We start from the raw sequence: 18,336 nt of genomic DNA, 5'->3' as shown, positions 1-18,336 counted from the left end.
CAGTAGACCTATAGTAACTAGTACTGAACCCACAGTCAGTAGACCTATAGTAACTAGTACTGAACCCACAGTCAGTAGACCTATAGTAACTAGTACTGAACCCACAGTCAGTAGACCTATAGTAACTAGTACTGAACCCACAGTCAGTAGACCTATAGTAACTAGTACTGAACCCACAGTCAGTAGACCTATAGTAACTAGTACTGAACCCACAGTCAGTAGACCTACAGTAACTAGTACTGAACCCACAGTCAGTAGACCTACAGTAACTAGTACTGAACCCACAGTCAGTAGACCTATAGTAACTAGTACTGAACCCACAGTCAGTAGACATATAGTAACTAGTACTGAACCCACAGTCAGTAGACCTACAGTAACTAGTACTGAACCCACAGTCAGTAGACCTATAGTAACTAGTACTGAACCCACAGTCAGTAGACCTACAGTAACTAGTACTGAACCCACAGTCAGTAGACCTATAGTAACTAGTACTGAACCCACAGTCAGTAGACCTACAGTAACTAGTACTGAACCCACAGTCAGTAGACCTACTGAGAGTAACAGATGGCGGCAGCACACTGTGTGTGTGTGTGTGTGTGTGTGTGTGTGTGTGTGTGTGTGTGTGTGTGTGTGTGTGTGTGTGTGAAATACCTTCCTTTTCTAAAAGCAGGGAGAGCTCATATTGATGTGCATCTCCCCTGAGAGCTGGAATCTCACAGACCGTAACACAGACTATTCTCCCTCTGTTACCGTAACACACAGACTATTCTCCCTCTGTTACCGTAACACACAGACTATTCTCCCCCTGTTACCGTAACACACAGACTATTCTCCCTCTGCTACCGTAACACACAGACTATTCTCCCCCTGTTACCGTAACACACAGACTATTCTCCCTCTGTTACCGTAACACACTGACTATTCTCCCCCTGTTACCGTAACACACAGACTATTCTCCCTCTGTTACCGTAACACACAGACTATTCTCCCCCTGTTACCGTAACACACAGAATATTCTCCCTCTGTTACCGTAACACACAGACTATTCTCCCTCTGTTACCGTAACACACAGACTATTCTCCCTCTGTTAACGTAACACACAGACTATTCTCCCTCTGTTACCGTAACACACAGACTATTCACCCTCTGTTACCGTAACACCCAGACTATTCTCCCCCTGTTACCGTAACACACAGACTATTCACCCTCTGTTACCGTAACACCCAGACTATTCTCCCCCTGTTACCGTAACACACAGACTATTCTCCCTCTGTTACCGTAACACACAGACTATTCTCCCCCTGTTACCGTAACACACAGACTATTCTCCCTCTGTTACCGTAACATATTTTTAATGATTTCTGAGTCTATGGTTTTGTTTCAGTTGGTATGCTCATGCTTAATTGTGCGTATCTTTCTGTGTGTTGAGTGTCCGAATGCCACGCATTTTGGTGTTGGAGTAATTGTGTGTGTGTGTGTGTGTGTGTATATGTGTGTGTATATGTGTGTGCGTGTCTGTGCGTGGAATACATCTGTAGCACGAGTGTTTGGTGTTGGTGGAAATTATCTGTGTCTAGCTGTGGGCGGGAGACCAGCTGAATTTAGATTAGCCACTACAACTGAATCATATCACATCCCTCTAATCTGTTTTAGCTCCACACTGGGCCACAAACCCCTCCAACTCGTTGATATCCACCAACAGCCTAGTCATCTCTTCAGTTTTTAACTAGCTGGCCTGTTTCCATTCAGACAGTTTTCTGTTTTCATTTGTGTTGTCATTCTGCAGTAGAAGTGATGAGGCCAGTAGCAGCTCATTTGTATCATTAATACTGGATGAAGTATGGAGCGGATGTTGCTGGATGCGTGATGTTATGAATAATTAACGTGTATCGAGAAGAGGAATCTCACGGTTGAGTTCAGGCCGTCATTGTAAATAGCAATGTGTTCTTAATTGACTTGCCTGGATAAATAAACAAATAAAAAAAATGTTCTAGACAGTCATCATCATCATCCTCATTTGGTCAATTAGATTTAATTTCTGAATCGGAAAGCAATTGATCCTAACTTTGAGGTTAATGATGATGATATAACTAAGATTATAAGGACCGACTCTGAAGATGAGAAGCAAGTACAGGGAGTGAACATTTAATGGGAAACGGACAGGTATCAAAAACAAGAACATCGTCTGGAGTCTGGATGGGGGGAACAAAACGACATGACGACATTAAGGGAACAAAACGACATGACGACATTAAGGGAACAAAACGACATGACGACATTAAGGGAACAAAACGACATGACGACATTAAGGCTGAAACGGTGGGAACCAACGGAGGACAGATGTGTATTTGGGCCAGGACCTGTGTATTCAACTTGGTGATGATGATGATGATGATGATGATGATGATGATGATGATGGTGAATGATGAAAATGTTGTATTTGGACAAGGTGTGAACTCTGTATTATGTGTGTCCTGTCCAGTCCTGTCCTGTCCTGCCCTGTCCAGTCCTGTCCTGTCCTGTCCAGTCCTGTCCTGTCCTGTCCTGCCCTGTCCTGTCCAGTCCTGTCCTGCCCTGTCCAGTCCTGTCCTGTCCAGTCCTGTCCTGTCCTGTCCTGCCCTGTCCTGTCCTGCCCTGTCCTGTCCTGTCCTGCCCTGCCCTGTCCTGCCCTGTCCTGTCCTGTCCAGTCCAGTCCAGTCCTGTCCAGTCCTGTCCTGTCCTGTCCTGCCCTGTCCAGTCCTGTCCTGTCCTGTCCTGTCCTGTCCAGTCCTGTCCAGTTCTGTCCTGTCCTGCCCTGTCCAGTCCTGCCCTGTCCTGTCCTGTCCTGTCCTGTCCTGTCCTGTCCTGCCCTGTCCAGTCCTGTCCTGTCCTGTCCAGTCCTGTCCTGTCCTGTCCTGTCCTATGCTGTCCTTACCTGTTCTGTCCTGTCCAGTCCTGTCCTGTCCTATCCTGCCCTGTCCAGTCCTCACCTGTCTTGTCCAGTCCTGTCCTATCCTGCCCTGCCCTGTCCAGTCCACACCTGTCTTGTCCTGTCCTGTTCTGTCCTGCCCTGTCCAGTCCTCACCTGTCTTGTTCTGTCCTGCCCTGTCCAGTCCTCACCTGTCTTGTTCTGTCCTATCCTGTCCTGTCCTTACCGGTTCTGTCCTGTCCTGTAGTGTTCGGTCAGTTCTGAGGGCGACGATCATTGGCCTATCACAGATCCTCCTTTGTCATTAACCCAGTTATACCGTGTTTGATTGGCCTGGGCCTCAGTGATACAACACAGCTTTGATCTGAACTCTCTGCTCTACCCCCACAGAGATGATCATGGCCCACACACACACACACACACACACACACACACACAAATGTACACACACACACACACGTCTATACACACACACACACGCACACACACACACACACACACACACACACACACACACACACACACACACACACACACACACACACACACACACACACACACACAAAACGTACACAAACACACATGTATACACACACACACACACACACACAAACACACAAACACACACGTATACACACGCACAATGTTTTGTTCACTCAAGTGGAGTTGTCAGTATTCACAAACACCTGTCCGGGGTGACAGCATTCCCCCCCGTATGCCCCCATAGGCACAACTCTGACAATATAACCAACAAAAACGGGTCACAACTCCTGCAGCTCCAGCTCATGCTGAGTATGTACATAGTCAGTGGTAGACTTCGAGGGGACTCCTATGGTAGGGACACCTTTAGCTCATCTCTTGGCAGTAGTACTATAGACTACATTATCACTGACCTCAACCCAGAGTCTCTCAGAGCGTTCACAGTCAGTCCACTAACACCCCTATCAGATCACAGCAAAATCACAGTCTACCTGAACAGAGCAATACTCAATCATGAGGCATCAAAGACAAAGGAACTGAGTAACATTAAGAAATGCTGTAGATGGAAGGAAAGGAGTGTGGAAATCTACCAAAAAACAATTAGGAAACAACAAATTCAATCCCTTTTAGACAACTTCCTGGACAAAAGGTTTCACTGTAATGGTTAAGGTGTAAACTTGGCAGTAGAACATCTTAACAGTGCAGATGAAGTCGGAAGTTTACAAACACTTAGGTTGGAGTCAATATAACTGTTTTTTCAACCACTCCAAACATTTCATATAGTTTTTTCTACTTTGTGCATGACACAATTAATTTGTCCAACAATTGTTTACAGACAGATTATTTAACTTATAATTCACTGTATCACAATTCCAGTGGGTCAGCAGTTTACATACACTAAGTTGACTGTGCATTTATACAGCTTGGAAAATTACAGAAAATTATGTCACGGCTTTAGAATCTTCTGATAGGCTGATTGACATAATTTCCTTGGTCCGGTCATTTCCTTGACGACGATCGTGACAGAACAACCCACCACAAGTGGACCAAGCAGCGGGAGTGGAGGACATCATGGACCTGGGTGAAGGTGATGTCAGGACATGAGAGCCTGTTGTGGAAGCAGGGGAAGGCTGAAGCAGAGAGAAAATGGGACTAGCGTTACACAGGGTCACGGCTGGCAAGGAAGATCGGGAAGCCAATCCAGTGCGCGTTCACAGCCCGGTGCGCTCTGAGCCAGTTCTCCGCATGTGTCGTGCTAGAGTGGGCATCCAGCCAGGACGGATTGTGCCAGCACAGTGCTCCTGGTCTCCGGTGCGCCTCTTCGGCCCAGGGTATCCTGCACCGGCTCTGCGCACGGTGTCTCCGGTGCGCTATCACAGCCTAGTGCGTCCTGTGCCTGCGCTTTGCACGTCCAGGGCCAATATGGGCATTCAGCCAGGAGGACTGGTACCAGCTTTAAGCACCAGATCTCCAGTGCTTCCCTACAGCCCGGTGTGACCTGTGCCTGCTCCTTGGACCAGGCCTCCAGTATGTCTCCCCAGCCTGGTGAGTCTTGTGCCTGCTCCACGGGCCAGTCCGGGATCTACAGTGAGGGTCCCCTGTCCGGGACCTGCAGCGAGGGTCCCCAGGCCGGGGCCTGCAGAGAGGGTCCCCAGGCCGGGGTCGGCGACCGGGGTCCCCGCACCAGAGGCGCCACCAAAGTAGGGGGAGCCAGAGGTGGAGCGGGGTCTGCGTCCCGCACCGGAGCCGCCACCAAGATAGATGCCCACCCGGACCCTCCCCTATAGTGTCAGGGTACTGTCACACCCTGACCGTAGAGATCCTTTTATTCTGATTGGGAATCATACTTTGGCAGCATTTGTTCCTTTTCTCATTTGTGGGTTGTTGTATTTGTTAGTGGCATGTATAGCCTTACAGAGCTTCACGTTCGTTTGGTTGTTTATTGTTCTGTTGGCGACATTTAAAATAAAATAATTTACGCTTACCACGCTGCACCTTGGTCCGGTCATTTCCTTGACGACGATCGTGACAATTATTCTGACATTTGACATCCTTCAAATAAAGTGGTGATCCTAACTTACCTAAATCTTTATTGGGATTAAATGTCAGGAGTTTTGAAAAACTGAGTTTAAATGAATTTGGCTAAGGTGTATGGACACTTCCAATTTCAACTGTACAGTGCCTTACAAAAGTATTCACCCCCTTAGCTATGAAGCCCCTAAATAAGATCTGGTGCAACCAATTACCTTCAGAAGTCACATAATTAGTTAAATAAAGTCCACCTGTGTGCAATTTGTGTCACATGATCTGTCACATGATTTCAGTACATGTACACCTGTTCTGAAAGGCCCCAGAGTCTGAAACACCACTAAGCAAGGGGAACCACCAAGCAAGTGGCACTATGAAGACCAAGGAGCTCTCCAAACAGGTCAGGGACAAAGTTGTGGAGAAGTACAGATCAGGGTTGGGTTATAAAAAAATATCAGAAACTTTGAACATCCCACGGAGCACCATTAAATACATTATTAAAAAATGGAAAGAATATGGCACCACAACAAACCTGCCAAGAGAGAGCTGCCCACCAAAACTCACAGACCAGGCAAGGAGGGCATTAATCAGAGAGACAACAAAGAGACCAAAGATAAACTGAAGGAGTTGCAAAGCTCCACAGCAGAGATTGGAGTATCTGTCCATAGGACCACTTTAAACCGTACACTCCACAGAGCTGGGCTTTATGGAAGAGTGGCCAGAAAGAAATAAGCACACTCAAGTTTTCTGTTTTTTTGTCTTATTTCTTGTTTGTTTCACAATAAAAACTATTTTGCATCTTCAAAGTGGCAGGCATATATTGTGTAAATCAAATGTTACAAACCCCAAATCCATTTTAATTCCAGTTTGTAAGGCAACAAAATAGGAAAAATGCCAAGGGGGTGAATATTTCACAAGCCACTGTATATACAGTCGTGGCCAAAAGTTTTGAGTCCATTTTTGCGGTGTTGACCCTTCTTTTTAAAGACCTCTGCACTCCGCCCTGGCATGCTGTCAATTACCTTCTGGGCCACATCCTGACTGATGGCAGCCCATTCTTGCATAATCAATGCTTGGAGTTTGCCAGAATGTGTCTGTTTTTGTTTGTCCACCCGCCTCTTGAGGATTGACCTCAAGTTCTCAATGGGATTAAGGTCTGGGGAGTTCCCTGGCCATGGACCCAAAATATTTGTTCCCCGAGCCACTTAGTTATCACTTTTGCCTTATGGCAAGGTGCTCCATCATGCTGGAAAAGGCATTGTTCGTCAGCAAACTGTTCCTGGATGGTTGGGAGAAGTTGCTCTCAGAGGATGTGTTGGTACCATTCTTTATTCATGGCTGTGTTCTTAGGCAAAATTGTGAGTGAGCCCACTCCCTTGGCTGAGAAGCAACCCCACACATGAATGATCTCGGGATGCTTTACTGTTGGCATGACACAGGACTGATGGTAGCGCTCACCTTGTCTTCTCCGGACAAGCTTTTCCCCAGATGCCCCAAACAATCGGAAAGGGGATTCATCAGAGAAAATGACTTTACCCCAGTCCTCAGCAGTCCAATCCCTGTACCTTTTGCAGAATATCAGTCTGTCCCTGATGGTTTTCCTGCTGAGAAGTTGCTTCTTTGCTGCCCTTCTGTGACTATTGGATGTTCTTATAGGCACTTTAGTATTGCCAGTGTAACAGTATAGCTTCCGTCCCTCTCCTCGCCCCTACCTGGGCTCGAACCAGGAACACAACGACAACAGCCACCCTCGAAGCAGCGTTACCCATGCAGAGCAAGGGGAACAACTACTCCAAGTCTCAGAGCGCGCAACATTTGAAACGCTATTAGCACGCACCCCGCTAACTAGCTAGTCATTTCACATCACATCGTTACACCAGCCTCATCTCGGGAGTTGATAGGCTTGAAGTCAGAAACAGTGCAATGCTCGACGCACAACGAAGAGCTGCTGGCAAAACGCATGAAAGTGCTGTTTGAATGAATGCTTATGAGCCTGCTGGTACCTACCATCGCTCAGTCAGACTGCTCTATCAAATCATAGACTTAATTATAACATAATAACACACAGAAATACGAGCCTTAGGTCATTAATATGGTCGAATCCGGAAAATATCATCTCGAAAACAAGACATTTAATATTTCAGTGAAATACGGAACCGTTCCGTATTTAATCTAACGGGTGGCATCCATCAGTCTATGTATTCCTGTTACATTGCACAACCTTCAATGTTATGTCATAATTACGTAACATTCTGGTAAATTAGTTCGCAATGAGCCAGGCTGCCCAAACTGTTACAACTACCCTGACTCTGCGTGCAATGAACGCAAGAGAAGTGACACAATTTCACCTGGTTAATATTGCCTGCTAACCTGGATTTCTTTGAGCTAAATATGCAGGTTTAAAAATATATACTTCTGTGTATTGATTTTAAGAAAGGCATTGGTGTTTATGGTTAGGTACACGTTGGAGCAACGACAGTCCTTTTTCGCGAATACGCACAGCATCGGTTATATGCAGCGCAGGACACGCTAGATAAACTAGTACCATGTGTAGTTATAACTAGTGATTATAATTGATTAAGTTTAATGCTAGCTAGCAACTTACCTTGGCGTCTTACTGCATTTGCGTATTAGGCGGGCTCCTCGTGAGGCAGGTGGTTAGAGCGTTGGACTAGTTAACCGTAAGGTTGCAAGATTGAATCCCTGAGCTGACAAGGTGAAAATCGTTGAAAATAAATAAAAATGTTTGTGTTTGTGTGTGTTTGTGGACGTGTTTAACTATTCTTGTGGGGACCAGAAGTCCCCAGAATAGTAAACAAACAAACATTCTACCAGCTGGGGACATTTTGTTAAAAATAGTATTTCTAGGGGGTTTAGGGTTAAGGTTAGAATTAGTGCTAAGGTTAGAATTACATTAGGAGCTAGGGTTAGGAACTAGGGTTAGGGTTAGGAGCTAGGGTTAGGGTTTGGAGCTAGGGTTAGGGTTAGGAGCTAGGGTTAGGGTTAGGAGCTAGGGTTAGGGTTAGGAGCTAGGGTTAGGAGCTAGGGTTAGAAGCTAGGGTTAGGAGCTAGGCTTAGGGTTAGGAGCTAGGGTTAGGAGCAAGAGTTAGGGTTAGGAGCTAGGGTTAGGAACTAGGGTTAGGAACTAGGGTTAGGGTTAGAAGCTAGGGTTAGGAGCTAGGGTTAGGGTTAGGAGCTAGGGTTAGGGTTAGGAGCTAGGGTTAGGGTTAGTGTAACGGCGTTCTTCATTTGTAGAAAGAGAGTCGGACCGAAATGCAGCGTGGTGGTTACTCATGTCTTTAATGAAGAAAAAACGGAACGATACATGAAATAACTAATAAATACAAAAACAACAAACGGAACGTGAAACCTATTACAGCCTATCTGGTGAACACTACACAGAGACAGGAACAATCACCCACGAAATACACAGTGAAACCCAGGCTACCTAAATACGGTTCCCTATCAGAGACAACAAGAATCACCTGACTCTGATTGAGAACCGCCTCAGGCAGCCAAGCCTAAACTAGACACACCCCTAATCAACACCAATCCCAATGCCTACAAAAACCCCAATAAGACAACACAATAAACCCATGTCACACCCTGGCCTGAACAAATAATTAAGGAAAACACAAAATACTATGACCAAGGCGTGACAGTTAGGGTTAGGAGCTAGGGTTAGGAGCTAGAGTTAGGGTTAGGAGCTAGGGTTAGGAGCTAGGGTTAGGTTTAGGAGCTAGGGTTAGAGTTAGGAGCTAGGGTTAGGGTTAGGAGCTAGGGTTAGGAGCTAGGGTTAGGAACTAGGGTTAGGGTTAGGGTTTGGAGCTAGGGTTAGGGTTAGGAACTAGGGTTAGGGTTAGGAGCTAGGGTTAGGGTTAGGAGCTAGGGTTAGGGTGAGGAGCTAGGGTTAGGGTGAGGAGCTAGGGTTAGGGTGAGGAGCTCGGGTTAGGTTTAGGGTTAGGAGCTAGGGTTAGGTTTAGGGTTAGGGGTTAGGAGCTAGGTTTAGGGTTAGGAGCTAGGGTTAGGGTTAGGGGTTAGGAGCTAGGTTTAGGGTTAGGGACAAGGGAAAATAGGATTTTGAATGGGACTGAATTGTGTGTCACCACAAGGTTAACTGTATAAGAGCACAAGGCGAGACCCAAATGCAGACACAGGGGGCAGATGGTTGAGCTCCAATATTTATTATAACAAAGCGAGCAGGCAAAGGTAGGTCGAGGACAGGCGAGAGTTCATTAACCAGGTCAGAGTCCAAACAGTACCAGACCAGTACCAGACGATAGGCAGTCTCGAGGTCAGGACAGGCGAGAGTTCATCAACCAGGTCAGAGTCCAAACAGTACCAGACCAGTACCAGACGATAGGCAGTCTCGAGGTCAGGACAGGCGAGAGTTCATCAACCAGGTCAGAGTCCAAACAGTACCAGACCAGTACCAGACGATAGGCAGTCTCGAGGTCAGGACAGGCGAGAGTTCATCAACCAGGTCAGAGTCCAAACAGTACCAGACCAGTACCAGACGATAGGCAGTCTCGAGGTCAGGACAGGCGAGAGTTCAAGAAGGGACCGGGTCCCAGGTCAGAGTCCAAACAGTACCAGACCAGTACCAGACGATAGGCAGTCTCGAGGTCAGGACAGGCGAGAGTTCATCAACCAGGTCAGAGTCCAAACAGTACCAGACCAGTACCAGACGATAGGCAGTCTCGAGGTCAGGACAGGCGAGAGTTCATCAACCAGGTCAGAGTCCAAACAGTACCAGACCAGTACCAGACGATAGGCAGTCTCGAGGGGGCAGAAACAAGATCCAAAACAGTTGACATGGTTCTTAGTTTAGATACTCCTAGTTGACATGGTTCTTAGTTTAGATACTCTTAGTTGACATGGTTCTTAGTTTAGATACTCCTAGTTGACATGGTTCTTAGTTTAGATACTCTTAGTTGACATGGTTCTTAGTTTAGATACTCCTAGTTGACATGGTTCTTAGTTTAGATACTCTTAGTTGACATGGTTCTTAGTTTAGATACTCCTAGTTGACATGGTTCTTAGTTTAGATACTCTTAGTTGACATGGTTCTTAGTTTAGATACTCCTAGTTGACATGGTTCTTAGTGTAGATACTCCTAGTTGACATGGTTCTTAGTTTAGATACTCCTAGTTGACATGGTTCTTAGGTTAGATACTCCTAGTTGACATGGTTCTTAGTTGTAGATACTCCTAGTTGACATGGTTCTTAGTTTAGATACTCCTAGTTGACATGGTTCTTAGTTGTAGATACTCCTAGTTGACATGGTTCTTAGTTGTAGATACTCCTAGTTGACATGGTTCTTAGTTGTAGATACTCCTAGTTGACATGGTTCTTAGTTTAGATACTCCTAGTTGACATGGTTCTTAGTTGTAGATACTCCTAGTTGACAAGGTTCTTAGTTTAGATACTCCTAGTTGACATGGTTCTTAGTTTAGATACTCCTAGTTGACATGGTTCTTAGTTTAGATACTCCTAGTTGACATGGTTCTTAGTTTAGATACTCCTAGTTGACATGGTTCTTAGTTTAGATACTCCTAGTTGACATGGTTCTTAGTTGTAGATACTCCTAGTTGACATGGTTCTTAGTTTAGATACTTCTAGTTGACATGGTTCTTAGTTTAGATACTCCTAGTTGACATGGTTCTTAGTTGTAGATACTCCTAGTTGACATGGTTCTTAGTTTAGATACTCCTAGTTGACATGGTTCTTAGTTGTAGATACTCCTAGTTGACATGGTTCTTAGTTTAGATACTCCTAGTTGACATGGTTCTTAGTTGTAGATACTCCTAGTTGACATGGTTCTTAGTTTAGATACTCCTAGTTGACATGGTTCTTAGTTGTAGATACTCCTAGTTGACATGGTTCTTAGTTTAGATACTCCTAGTTGACATGGTTCTTAGTTGTAGATACTCCTAGTTGACATGGTTCTTAGTTTAGATACTCCTAGTTGACATGGTTCTTAGTTGTAGATACTCCTAGTTGACATGGTTCTTAGTTGTAGATACTCCTAGTTGACATGGTTCTTAGTTTAGATACTCCTAGTTGACATGGTTCTTAGTTTAGATACTCCTAGTTGACATGGTTCTTAGTTTAGATACTCCTAGTTGACATGGTTCTTAGTTGTAGATACTCCTAGTTGACATGGTTCTTAGTTGTAGATACTCCTAGTTGACATGGTTCTTAGTTTAGATACTCCTAGTTGACATGGTTCTTAGTTGTAGATACTCCTAGTTGACATGGTTCTTAGTTTAGATACTCCTAGTTGACATGGTTCTTAGTTTAGATACTCCTAGTTGACATGGTTCTTAGTTGTAGATACTCCTAGTTGACATGGTTCTTAGTTGTAGATACTCCTAGTTGACATGGTTCTTAGTTTAGATACTCCTAGTTGACATGGTTCTTAGTGTAGATACTCCTAATTGACATGGTTCTTAGTTTAGATACTCCTAGTTGACATGGTTCTTAGTTTAGATACTCCTAGTTGACATGGTTCTTAGTGTAGATACTCCTAGTTGACATGGTTCTTAGTTGTAGATACTCCTAGTTGACATGGTTCTTAGTTGTAGATACTCCTAGTTGACATGGTTCTTAGTTTAGATACTCCTAGTTGACATGGTTCTTAGTTTAGATACTCCTAGTTGACATGGTTCTTAGTTTAGATACTCTAGTTGACATGGTTCTTAGTTTAGATACTCCTAGTTGACATGGTTCTTAGTTTAGATACTCTAGTTGACATGGTTCTTAGTTTAGATACTCCTAGTTGACATGGTTCTTAGTTGTAGATACTCCTAGTTGACATGGTTCTTAGTTTAGATACTCCTAGTTGACATGGTTCTTAGTTGTAGATACTCCTAGTTGACATGGTTCTTAGTGTAGATACTCCTAGTTGACATGGTTCTTAGTTGTAGATACTCCTAGTTGACATGGTTCTTAGTGTAGATACTCCTAGTTGACATGGTTCTTAGTTTAGATACTCCTAGTTGACATGGTTCTTAGTTTAGATACTCCTAGTTGACATGGTTCTTAGTTTAGATACTCCTAGTTGACATGGTTCTTAGTTGTAGATACTCCTAGTTGACATGGTTCTTAGTGTAGATACTCCTAGTTGACATGGTTCTTAGTTTAGATACTCCTAGTTGACATGGTTCTTAGTTTAGATACTCCTAGTTGACATGGTTCTTAGTTTAGATACTCCTAGTTGACATGGTTCTTAGTTTAGATACTCCTAGTTGACATGGTTCTTAGTTTAGATACTCCTAGTTGACATGGTTCTTAGTTTAGATACTCCTAGTTGACATGGTTCTTAGTTTAGATACTCCTAGTTGACATGGTTCTTAGTTTAGATACTCTAGTTGACATGGTTCTTAGTTTAGATACTCCTAGTTGACATGGTTCTTAGTTTAGATACTCTAGTTGACATGGTTCTTAGTTTAGATACTCCTAGTTGACATGGTTCTTAGTTTAGATACTCCTAGTTGACATGGTTCTTAGTGTAGATACTCCTAGTTGACATGGTTCTTAGTTTAGATACTCTAGTTGACATGGTTCTTAGTTTAGATACTCCTAGTTGACATGGTTCTTAGGTTAGATACTCTAGTTGACATGGTTCTTAGTTTAGATACTCCTAGTTGACATGGTTCTTAGTTTAGATACTCCTAGTTGACATGGTTCTTAGTTTAGATACTCTAGTTGACATGGTTCTTAGTTTAGATACTCCTAGTTGACATGGTTCTTAGTTTAGATACTCTTAGTTGACATGGTTCTTAGTTTAGATACTCCTAGTTGACATGGTTCTTAGTTTAGATACTCCTAGTTGACATGGTTCTTAGTTTAGATACTCCTAGTTGACATGGTTCTTAGTTTAGATACTCTAGTTGACATGGTTCTTAGTTTAGATACTCCTAGTTGACATGGTTCTTAGTTTAGATACTCCTAGTTGACATGGTTCTTAGTTTAGATACTCCTAGTTGACATGGTTCTTAGTTTAGATACTCCTAGTTGACATGGTTCTTAGTTTAGATACTCCTAGTTGACATGGTTCTTAGTTTAGATACTCCTAGTTGACATGGTTCTTAGTTTAGATACTCCTAGTTGACATGGTTCTTAGTTTAGATACTCCTAGTTGACATGGTTCTTAGTTTAGATACTCCTAGTTGACATGGTTCTTAGTTTAGATACTCCTAGTTGACATGGTTCTTAGTTTAGATACTCCTAGTTGACATGGTTCTTAGTTTAGATTTACTCTAGTTGACATGGTTCTTAGTTTAGATACTCTAGTTGACATGGTTCTTAGTTTAGATACTCCTAGTTGACATGGTTCTTAGTGTTAGATACTCTTAGTTGACAAGGTTCTTAGGTTAGATACTCCTAGTTGACATGGTTCTTAGTTGTAGATACTCTTAGTTGACGTGGTTCTTAGTTTAGATACTCTTAGTTGACATGGTTCTTAGTTTAGATACTCCTAGTTGACATGGTTCTTAGTTTAGATACTCCTAGTTGACATGGTTCTTAGTTTAGATACTCCTAGTTGACATGGTTCTTAGTTTAGATACTCTAGTTGACATGGTTCTTAGTTTAGATACTCCTAGTTGACATGGTTCTTAGTTTAGATACTCCTAGTTGACATGGTTCTTAGTTTAGATACTCCTAGTTGACATGGTTCTTAGTTTAGATACTCCTAGTTGACATGGTTCTTAGTTTAGATACTCCTTGTTGACATGGTTCTTAGTTTAGATACTCCTAGTTGACATGGTTCTTAGTTTAGATACTCCTAGTTGACATGGTTCTTAGGTTAGATACTCCTAGTTGACATGGTTCTTAGTTGTAGATACTCCTTGTTGACATGGTTCTTAGTTTAGATACTCCTAGTTGACATGGTTCTTAGTTTAGATACTCCTAGTTGACATGGTTCTTAGTTGTAGATACTCCTAGTTGACATGGTTCTTAGTGTAGATACTCCTAGTTGACATGGTTCTTAGTTTAGATACTCCTAGTTGACATGGTTCTTAGTTTAGATACTCCTAGTTGACAAGGTTCTTAGTTTAGATACTCCTAGTTGACATGGTCCTTAGTTGTAGATACTCCTAGTTGACATGGTTCTTAGTGTAGATACTTCTAGTTGACATGGAGATGAATCTTATGTCCTCTATTCATATCAGATCACGCTGAGTTAAGATTGAGTGTAACTCTGTTTGAGTTTGTGTGTGTGTGTGGGCTGAAACTGCTCATCAACAATTTGTGTGCATTACTGAAGAAGACAGTGATGTTGCATCAGATGATGTTGCATCTCTATTTCAATTCAAATGGCTTCATGGGCCTGGGAAACATATGTTAACATTATCAAAGTAAGTGAAATATAACAATAACAAATGAACAGTAAACATGACACTCACAGAAGTTCCAAAGGAATAGAGACATTTGAAATGTCATATTATATACAGTGTTGTAATGATGTGCAAATAGTTAAAGTACAAAAGGGAAAATAAATAAACATAAATATGGGTTGTATTTACAATGTTGTTTGTTCTTCACTGGTTGCCCTTTTCTCGTGGCAACAGGTCACACATCTTGCTGCTGTGATGTCACACTGTGGTATTTCACCCAGTAGATATGGGAGTTTATCAAAATTGGATTTGTTTTCGAATTCTCTGTGGGTCTGTGTAATCTGAGGGAAATATGTGTCTCTAATATGGTCATACATTGGACAGGAGGTTAGGAAGTGCAGCTCAGTTTCCACCTCATTTTGTGGGCAGTGTGCACATAGCCTGTCTTTTCTTGAGTGCCAGGTCTGCCTATGGCGGCCTTTCTCAATAGCAAGGCTATGCTCACTGAGTCTGTACACAGTCCTTAACATTGAGTCAGTCACAGTGGTCAAGTATTCTGCCAATGTTTACTCTCTGTTTAGGAGCCACTTGGCATTCTAGTTTGCTCTGTTTTTTGGTAACTTCTTTCCAATGTGTGAAGTAAAATATTCAGTTTTCTCACTATTTGGTTGGGTCTAATTGTGTTGCTGTCCTGGGGCTCTGTGGGGTCTGTTTGTGTTTGTGAACAGAGCCCCAGGACCAGCTTAATTAGGGGACTCTTCTCCATGTTCATCTCCCTGTAGGTGATGGCTTTGTTATGGAAGGTTTGGGAATCCCTCTCTCTCTCTCTCTCTCTCTCTCTCTCTCTCTCTCTCTCTCTCTCTCTCTCTCTCTCTCTCTCTCTCTCCCTCTATGTCTCTCTCTCTCTCTCTCCCTCTATGTCTCTCTCTCTCTCTCTCTCTCTCTCCCTCTATGTCTCTGACCTGATTGTGTTTTGTCACTCCTATCTCTGTTCCCATCCTGTTTCTGGCCCAAATCAGCTTGTTAATCAGTATTTTCTAGCATTATTTTATCTTAGCTCTTTCGTGTCCTTGTTGTTGTTGTGACAGTACAGTATTGACCTCTGCGTCTCCCTGTCTCTCTGTAGTGGAGCGATGTATGTGTGTGATGCAGTCGGGGACCCAGATGGTGAAGTTGAAGGCTGGTTCCAAGGGGCTGGTGAGACTGTTCTACCTGGACGAACATCGCTCATGCATCCGATGGAGACCCTCACGCAAGAGCGAGAGGGCCAAGAGTGAGTACGCACACTTTATCTCATCACCTACGCAACACCCCTAGTTCTACCCTTAACACCCCTAGTTCTACCCTTAACACCCCTAGTTCTACCCTTAACACCCCTAGTTCTACCCTTAACACCCCTAGTTCTACCCTTAACACCCCTAGTTCTACCCTTAACACCCCTAGTTCTACCCTTAACACCCCTAGTTCTACCCTTAACACCCCTAGTTCTACCCTTAACACCCCTAGTTCTACCCTTAACACCCCTAGTTCTACCCTTAACACCCCTAGTTCTACCCTTAACACCCCTAGTTCTACCCTTAACACCCCTAGTTCTGCCTTTTGGCAACATCCTAGTTCTACCCTTAAACCCCTAGTTCAAGCACTAGTTCTACCCTTAACACCCCTTTCTACCCTTAATCTTTTAACCTTAAATGTTCTAATTAACACCCCTAGTTCTACCCTTGACAGCTAGTTCTACCCTCTCTCTCTCTTAACAGAGTCTCTCTTTGGCAACATCTCAAAACAAACAATGCTTTATGTAACTCTCTCTCTCTCTCTAACTCTCTCTCTCACCTAGTCTCTCTCTCTCTCTGTTGTTGACTCTCTCTCTCTTTCTAACCATGTTCTTGACTCTCTCACTCTCTCTCTTAGTTCTGATTCTCTCTCTCTAAACCATTTGTTGACTACAGTAGTGATGCTGTGATTTCAACCATGTTGTTGACTACAGTAGTGATGCTGTGATTTCTCTCTATGCTGTTGACTCTAGTGATGCTGTCTTTAAACCATGTTGTTGACTCTCTCTCTCTTTCTGTTGTCTCTCTGCTGTGATTTCTCTGTTGTTGACTACAGTAGTGATGCTGTGATTTCTCTCTTGTTGACTACAGTCTGATGCTGTGATTTCTCTCTCTCAGTAGTGATCTCTGATCTCTCTCTCTTGTCTCACCTAGTCCCTATGAGGGATTAGACATCATTACAATGCCATGTTGTTGACTACAGTAGTGATGCTGTGATTTCAACCATGTTGTTGACTACAGTAGTGATGCTGTGATTTCAGGGTATGTTGTTGACTACAGTAGTGATGCTGTGATTTAAACCATGTTGTTGACTACAGTAGTGATGCTGTGATTTCAACCATGTTGTTGACTACAGTAGTGATGCTGTGATTTCAACCATGTTGTTGACTACAGTAGTGATGCTGTGATTTAACCATGTTGTTGACTACAGTAGTGATGCTGTGATTTCAACCATGTTGTTGACTACAGTAGTGATGCTGTGATTTAAACCATGTTGTTGACTACAGTAGTGATGCTGTGATTTCAACCATGTTGTTGACTACAGTAGTGATGCTGTGATTTAAACCATGTTGTTGACTACAGTAGTGATGCTGTGATTTCAGGGTATGTTGTTGACTACAGTAGTGATGCTGTGATTTCAACCATGTTGTTGACTACAGTAGTGATGCTGTGATTTCAGGGTATGTTGTTGACTACAGTAGTGATGCTGTGATTTCAGGGTATGCCAGTTTATTTGCTGCAGTGTCTGTCTGGTTATATGTTTATCTCTGACTTCTCCTCGTTGTGGCCTTCATTCAATATTTAAGAGAGAGAAACTATCATTTCCCTAGAAGATATCAGAAGGTTAACTTGTTGTCGCTTCGCAGACTTTTGTTTGGTTTCATCCATTTTGATCACAAATGAGAGCACAAATAATAATTTGTTCTTAACTGACTTGCCTAGTTAAATAAAGGTAAAATTAATTTAAAATTCCCAAGCTTATCAACGCAATATTCATTCTCCCAACCCTGATTGGTCCTCTCTCTCTTTCTGTCCCGCCCTCTTTCCCTTTCAGTCACCATTGATTCGCTGTACAAGGTGCTGTACGCCACTGTAATATTTGTGTTGTGGAGAAATGACCAGTCAGGAGACGGGAGTACAGTTAGTTCTTCGTTTAGTCAAAACCCCTCGTGCTCTACAGTTCCCGGCACCCCAGTGCGCATGTGCATTTCCTATTAGGTGTAGTAACGTAACACTGCCGTAATGCATTGCTGCTTAGTAACAGCACAGTAACTAATATAAACAGATGCAGACTCTCAACCCTGATTGGTCCTCTCTCTCTTCCTGTCCCGCCCTCTTTCCCTTTCAGTCACCATTGATTCGCTGTACAAGGTGACGGAGGGCCGTCAGTCAGACATCTTCCACCGCCATGCGGAGGGCAGTTTCGACCCGGCCTGCTGTTTCACCGTTTACCATGGCAACCACATGGAGTCCCTAGACCTGGTGACCTCTAACCCTGAAGAGGCTCGTACCTGGGTGACAG

At 43.4% G+C, this 18,336-nt stretch overlaps 1 protein-coding gene across 1 annotated transcript in view; it reads left to right on the top strand.

The window, feature by feature from the left end:
• LOC118378480 (1-phosphatidylinositol 4,5-bisphosphate phosphodiesterase eta-1-like) overlaps window positions 1–18,336 on the top strand; it is a 143,838-nt gene that overhangs the window by 61,953 nt on the left and 63,549 nt on the right. Inside the window, exons 3-4 of the mRNA XM_052482134.1 lie at window positions 15,887–16,033; window positions 18,163–18,336. The exon at window positions 18,163–18,336 is cut by the window's right edge and continues 70 nt beyond it. Of these exons, the coding sequence (XP_052338094.1) occupies window positions 15,887–16,033; window positions 18,163–18,336 (321 nt within the window). The remainder of the gene's footprint in view (window positions 1–15,886; window positions 16,034–18,162) is intronic.

The sequence above is a fragment of the Oncorhynchus keta genome, chromosome 1 (genome assembly GCF_023373465.1).
Source record: "Oncorhynchus keta strain PuntledgeMale-10-30-2019 chromosome 1, Oket_V2, whole genome shotgun sequence".
In the NCBI taxonomy this organism is placed as follows: Eukaryota; Metazoa; Chordata; class Actinopteri; order Salmoniformes; family Salmonidae; genus Oncorhynchus; species Oncorhynchus keta.
Note: the sequence above shows the minus strand (reverse complement) of the source record. Positions and strands in the feature narration are given on the sequence as shown.